Source organism: Pagrus major, chromosome 15, assembly GCF_040436345.1.
Source record: "Pagrus major chromosome 15, Pma_NU_1.0".
Taxonomy (NCBI): Eukaryota; Metazoa; Chordata; class Actinopteri; order Spariformes; family Sparidae; genus Pagrus; species Pagrus major.
Window position 1 is genome coordinate 24,543,878 of NC_133229.1, and position 7,034 is coordinate 24,550,911.

General features: G+C 37.5%; 1 protein-coding gene across 1 annotated transcript; it reads right to left on the bottom strand.

Moving 5' to 3' along the window:
• Positions 1–831: 831 nt before the first annotated feature.
• fas (Fas cell surface death receptor) lies at positions 832–6,582 on the bottom strand. Its single transcript, XM_073482593.1, has 9 exons — positions 6,458–6,582; positions 6,119–6,189; positions 4,715–4,849; positions 4,427–4,544; positions 4,244–4,320; positions 4,029–4,130; positions 3,765–3,838; positions 3,474–3,495; positions 832–2,829 (listed from the first exon to the last, which is right to left on the bottom strand). Exons 1-9 carry the CDS (start codon positions 6,526–6,528, stop codon positions 2,549–2,551), a joined length of 951 nt encoding a protein of 316 aa, XP_073338694.1. The 5' UTR covers positions 6,529–6,582; the 3' UTR covers positions 832–2,548.
• Between the last annotated feature and the right edge of the window lie 452 nt (positions 6,583–7,034).

A 7,034-nucleotide genomic window follows, 5' to 3' on the forward strand; every position in this document is an offset into this window, starting at 1 on the left:
TTTGGTTTTATGTGCTTTTACGTACTAAAAGATATAAAGATTTAAACAAGTAATAGGCCTATGCATTGTGAAATGCAGTGTGGTAGACTAGAAAAGATTTAAAAATATGAAATAAATAAACTGTATGTAAAAAATCTAAATAAACCAAAAGTCTGTAGTATCTGTATCGGCTTATTTGGGTGAACTGGCCCTTTAAGTCTGATCCGTTAACAAGCATACAGGAAGATTTTCTATATGTTGACAGTAGTTAAAAATTGCAGTGACTTAAATGTAGATGAGTTGGAACTTTAATCAGTTTTCTAGATATTCATTAACAAAAGGTCGTTTCTCACCTCAGTGTTTCTTTCACTACAAATCATTTCATTGTTTGTTTCAAAAGGTTTATAACGGGTGATATTGAAACAGACTTCTCGTCAGTGTTGACTTCGTACATAATTGGCCTTTGCAGACTGTGAAACTTGGAGTAAGCAACTAAACCACTATAAATACAAAGGGAAACTTTAAATTACAATGCTGGCGCGTGTCGTATCACCAGTGAACGTACCAAAAGTCAGAACTGAAAGTAGGTTCTTGTTTCAGCTACTTATCATCTCATCAACTGGGAAAGTACATGTCTGAGCATGTTTTACTTAAAAACGAAACGTACAAAGACCGCTTTAAAATGTAGAATTCATTAAGAGTACATTTACTGCAACCAGAGTTAATAGTTACATCTTTTTAAAAATGAAGACATATTATATTATATTATATTCTGGTTAGAAGATGACAATAACTGGTGATCAAAACTAGAGCAGTCACAGTTTCACAACATGTAAGGAAGCAAAATCAATGTGACACTTTCACTAATTGTATATTTATTGAGATTTATTGCAAAATATCAAATATATTCATTACTCACAAATGACACATAGACTGGAAGGGAGGTGAAATTCAGTACAAGTAATCTTTTTCAACACTTTCTCACAGAACATTTGAAGCAAATACAGTGGTACTGGTTTCTCCATATAACAAAAACTCTGGTATCCTGCAAAAATACTAAGTTTTATATGGAGGCTTCATCAGCAACGTGTGAACTTTGCATAAAAAAGACATTTGTGAGTAAAAAATTCCATATTCAAGCTTTAAACTCTAAAATTCCTTAGTATTTACACCTTAATCCTATTTATTTTATTATATACACATTTTTTTGTATCATCTGTCATGCACCAAGAAGTACCCCGACCTGACTGGGCTTACAAGACACTTCAAACATAACAAAAAACAATACAATTACATATGTATATGTAGATATCGCATCTCCAGTACATCACATAGTAGTATATCTCTGGTCTGGAGAAAAGACTCACATTTCAACAATTATTTCTCACGTTATATTAAACACATCATGATTCAGTTGGGATGCTTTCAATGTGACCTCGGGCACACCGGCAATCTGACAGTTGATGTAATTTTTTTTTTTGTTAAATTAAATAAAAAATGAAGCTCAAACCAATATTTAAAATTTAATTCATCCATTTTTGGTCATGAAAAAGAAAAACAGCCTGTTTTTCAATTTTAATTTTTGTATTTTAAAAAAGAAAATCAAATTACCACTAGTTTCTGAAAAGAAAGATGCACGGATCACCTCAATACATGTCAAAAAATGTCCAACCAAATATGAGCACAGTTCTCCTCCTGAGATAGACATAAAGCGTCCTCCTATGTTGTTAGTATGCATTTAACACAAAATGAGATAAATAAAACACTTTGTAAACATGAACATTCTGCAGACAATCTAAGTAAAAGCCCGTATCTAGGATTGTGATACAGAGCACAGTAGAACAAAAAGTGCATTTCAAAGTGGATTTGAGCCAAAAGGTCCTGAAACATCAGGCCGTCAGTCCCCTCCAGTTGGCACTGGACGGCCCTTGTTGCCTTTTTGCTCGATTGAGCATGTAGAATTGGTGGCAGCTCGTCGGTAAGACAAATCACTCTGATTGGCAGATCAGCCAAGCGAATCAGTGCACGAGAGGAGAAACGGTAAAAGAAAGAGCGAGGCCCTTGAGCCTGTCGCTGTAGAATCCATGATTTCACCCCAGAGAGCAGCAGATCATATACCTCATCAGACTACATCCAGAAGACACTTGTTCTAAGTCTTAATCAATAATATTCTGAATTAGACACATCACACAAGAAGTGAGACATCTCGTCTTTTTTTCTCATCTCTGCTGTGAGTTGCACATGCAAAGTACTGAACAGGCGGCTGACGTGCACGGAAACCACTCTGGTGCTCACTTTTTCTCAATATCTTTAACTTCAGTCTCTCTTTCAAACTCAGCGGCGACTGAACGATGTTCAAGTGCTGCTTAAACAGACACAGAATATATATATATATATATATATATATATATATATATATATATATGTTAAGGGTATGTTGATTATTTAGCTCACCCTTATCCCACACTTCATGTAAACATCGCTTGAAAGTAGTAATTCACACAGTAGACAGGACTGCAATTACTTTCAATAGTGCTCACAGTGGACACGTTCAAGCAGAATATTTCATCTAACCACGAAGCAATATAGCTTTCACTTTGTCCGCCTTGAGCTGTCTGCCATATTTCTCTAAGTTTTGGACCAACTTCTTACCTGCCGCAAGGCCCTGACCCTGCACCCAGTCTTGTAGCAGTTCCATTGTCTGCTCATGAGTGTTATGGGGGTGGTTACGTTCGCAATTATCAATTCTAGTCATTGGTATTTTGTCACGCATCGCAATATCCTTCATGTCAGGCCATCCAATCTCTTCTGCGATGTCAGAGAGGTAAGGCTGGAGATCCATATCTGGTACTAATGAGACAGAAAGAAACAATGGGGATTAATGCAGTGAAGTGCAACACATAACTTTATCTTTTAGATTCAAAACAGCTATGTTTAACATGAAAGCTGTCATTAAAATGAAAATCCCATCTGCAAATTTTTCCAGTGACTCACATAAAGTAAGTCTGTTGTCACAGCGTTTAGAAAAACAACCGAGCCAATCAGAGCTTTGTGGGCAGGGTTCAGAATGGGGACATGGTCTTCACAAAAATAACTATATCCATGAAAGTGTGCGATTAATCTTTCAGTGAAGAAAATGTGAAAAAGACTGTTAATAAAAAATAAAAAAAAAATGATCATGACATTGCCCAGTGATCACAGTGACTTCTTCAAGTTGCATCTTTTGTCCAACCAACAGTCAAAAACCCAAAGACGTTTCATTTACTGTCATTAATGACAAAAAACAAGCAGCAAATCCTTATATTTCAAAGCAAATGTTTGACATTTTGGCTGAAAAATGTCTGAAATTATTATTATTATTTACACAATATCTGACTGAATATGATTTGAAATCAAATGTCAGATCAGTGTGATTATTGATTATCAGCTAACAAGCTTAAAAATACAGACAAACATTAATTCAAGCTCTTATATTGCATCAATCTCTTACTTACTTTCTGTAAGAGGCCGTATCTCCTGAGGAGAAGAATGAAGAATGAATGTTAATACAATGTTTACACCTCCACAAATAATGTAGCAACACGACAGTACTGATACAGAGCAAGCACACTAACAAGGACACCAACGGTTTCAGACAACTAACCTGAACCTCCTACAGAGAGAGGCAGCTTTGTGCAAGTGTGACAAAAGAGGTTAGTTAAAAGTCTGATAAACAGGACAAACATCTTAGAAGCTGGTCAGAGTTATAAAAGGATTAAAAGAGATCACACTGGAGAATAACTTACCACAAGTTCAAGTTCTGGACCTGGATTTTCAACATGTCCATTTGGAAGTTGGGATAAAGTGTTTTGTCCTTGCCCTAATGAGATAAATTATCAAAAAACAAATTACACAAACATTTTATTAAGGAAATACAAAACAGTGTTTTATCTGCATGCCACTGGAACTGAACCACAGGTATTACTGCTGTACTATTTTACTGAGAACACGTGAGGTTGTAGCGCCCTCTGTTGGTCTTATAGTTGTATTATTGTGGTAGAAATACTCACTCTTGCAATAAAACCAAACAGCGACTCCGACTCCGACTCCAACTGCTGCAATTAATAAAATTCCAAAAATTATGCCGACTATTTTCCCTGTCTGATCGCCCCCTGAAACACAAAGGTACAGACATTACATTTTTTTACAGACAAAACGATGCCATTTCTATTTATAAACGACACAGCAATATACTCGTTTGCAATCATGCTAAACTGAACCATACCTTCGGTTTCTTTCCCTCTTTCATTGCAGACTGTGTTATTGTTGCCTGTACAGGGTACTTTGATGCCCTCAGGACATCTTGAACCAAAAGAAAAGTAGGTATTAAGAAACAAACTGAATCGTCACATTGTAGTAGTACACATGCATCTTCTAATTCACAGATACTAGGAGGAGCAGAACGTACTTAGCACAAGATTGGCAGAGTGTACAGATGTCCGTGCCACTGGCGCAGTAGTGATCCTTTTTACATCGACACTTCCTGTTCCTGGCAGAAGTGCATGTTACCTCCTCCTCTAGATTAGCTGAAAGGACATTGAAACAACACAACTGACATTAGAGGGACTGACTGACTGTTTCAAACTGTATTTTTTTATGTAACAAAAAAGTGACATATTACGCGACTTGTGGTACATAACAGACTGCCTTTCAAGAAGTATAATTTTTAATATCATGGTTGCATTAGATTATATACCAATGTCGTGTGAGCACGATGTGCAGGGTTCACAGGACGTCAGGCCAGTAGGGTGACTGCTGAACGTCTCAGCTGGACAGGGCACGCATTGTCCAAATTCTAGATTAGCAGTGCAGTGTGTCTCCACATACAGACCTACAGCATGGAGACACAAGTTTTGAAAATGTTTTGATTAGTTTCACATACACAAACACACAGACAGACACATGTAAATATATTCCAAAAGTAAATATTTCTGGCAAAATAGAATAACAAGTCGAAATGGTCAGAAGTGTGGCTGATATTGTGGACACATTGTATGTGTTAGTCTGCGCCTAGACACACCAGTTGTAGTGGGAACTACCACGGATGTGGTTTTGAGTACTTTGCCAGGTGTTTCTCTGTATATCTGTTTAAAAGACATACGAACCGAAAAAACAAGCATAGATGCTACAAATTATGTCAAGAAATACATCCTAGTCAACTGCAGAGGGGCCCGCAGATGCCCAAGTCTCTAAGACTTACGCAGCAGGTGCTTTGAACTAGAATGGAAAACTTTATGCATTTTTACCTTTTCTTGAGGCCCTGACATGGAAAAAGAGCCTTGAATCAAAATTTAGTTGGCATTTTAAATATTTTTTAAAATATTTTCACTATTTATCTATTGCACTATATAACTAATTTGCTTTCAATCACACTTTTGCCAGATTAACTTGGGCCCATGCGGTTCCTGTTTGCCCCAGGACCAGTTATGAGCAGCTTTGTTTTTAACACAATATTATCGTTTAAAGTGTTTTTTTCTTTTTTGTCTCTGCATATAACTCTGCTTTTAATGTTTTTTCAGACTGGTGGCATTAGTTAGAAACTTAAGAGCACGCCTGATAGTTTTTTTTAGATGTTTTATGTCAAAACAATGCTGATAAAACTAAACTGTTTGGTTTAGTACGGTTGTGATTTCTACTAAATCCATGAAATAAAATATCCATTGTACTTCCTGGTGTTTTTAATCCAAGATGGACACTGACATTCAATGTTTGACACGAGAACTAATGGATCTAAAGTCTGGAATTGTAATCATCTCCACCAAGGGTTATGTTTTTACCCATGTCCGTTGGTTGGTTGGTTGGTTTGTCAGCATAATTACACATAAACTACTGAATGGATTTCCACGAGACTTGAACGGAGGATGGGTCTTGGCCCAGAATGGACCTCATTAACTTTTGGTGTGGATCTGGATAAATGGACGGATCCAGAAACTTCTTTCTCACTTTCATTAACATTGTGAGATTTTTCTACAATTTCGTTAAGCACTTAACCAGCAGCCACTTTTTGACCTCTGCCTTCAACACAGGATCATTCATCTTTCTAATGATTTGAGCACATTAAATAGAAACTGATGCTGTGTTGACATTTAGTGACACTTACCAATACCACACTTGCAGCACTGCATCCCGTCATGGTCGTAGGTGCCATCTATACACTGGGATGAAGACACCCTGAAACCGAAAGTGAAAGTAAGTTATAACACTGTGAATCAGCTAGAAAACATTACAACATTTAGCGTAATGGAAGAGAAACAATTCACAGCTAACCTCTGAGTATAAATCAAGCTTTAACCTGAGTCAACACCTTCAACCAACAACTCCGGAAACAACCACCGGGCGGGTAACGAGACTTCGGCACCAACACCGAGCATGGTGGGTCACGACACGGTGTGTAACTGACTCACAAAGTTCACGAGCGAGGTCAGAAAATGTTACTTACACCGACACAAGGAGGGAGAACAAGACAGCGGTGGTAATCCGCGCAGGACACCTGTTGACGTGCGCTGCCATCGTATCTTCGTCCTCTTCTGGACGTTACAGTTACTGAAGCGCTCACGCAGGAATGTGCCTCGAACTGCGCATGCGCAGAAGTGATCTACATGGGACTTTTTTATTTTCCTCACTTGATTTCTCAGTAGCAGTCCCCACCCTTCAGCAAAACATGTGTTTTATTTTATTAACTATGTGCACTGAATGTGAATTAAATTGTTCATTATATAAGGAGACAAAAATACAGATGTTTAACTTTTCTTCTGTATGTTGGGGCTGATAAGATGACCTCATCGTGACTGATAGCATTGTGCAATTACTGTTGTTTGGAAACTCCCAATAATACCCGGGATTTTAGAAATAGTACCGATATCACAAGTCAACCACAGACGTAACAAAAGGCCCCTGACCGGGGTCTGGAAACTAAAGGTGATCATGGTTTGTTGGTTTGTTACACATGCATTTAAAAAACAACAACTGAAAACGTATTTGTTCAAACTTTATTGCCAGAAAACTACTTTTGATAC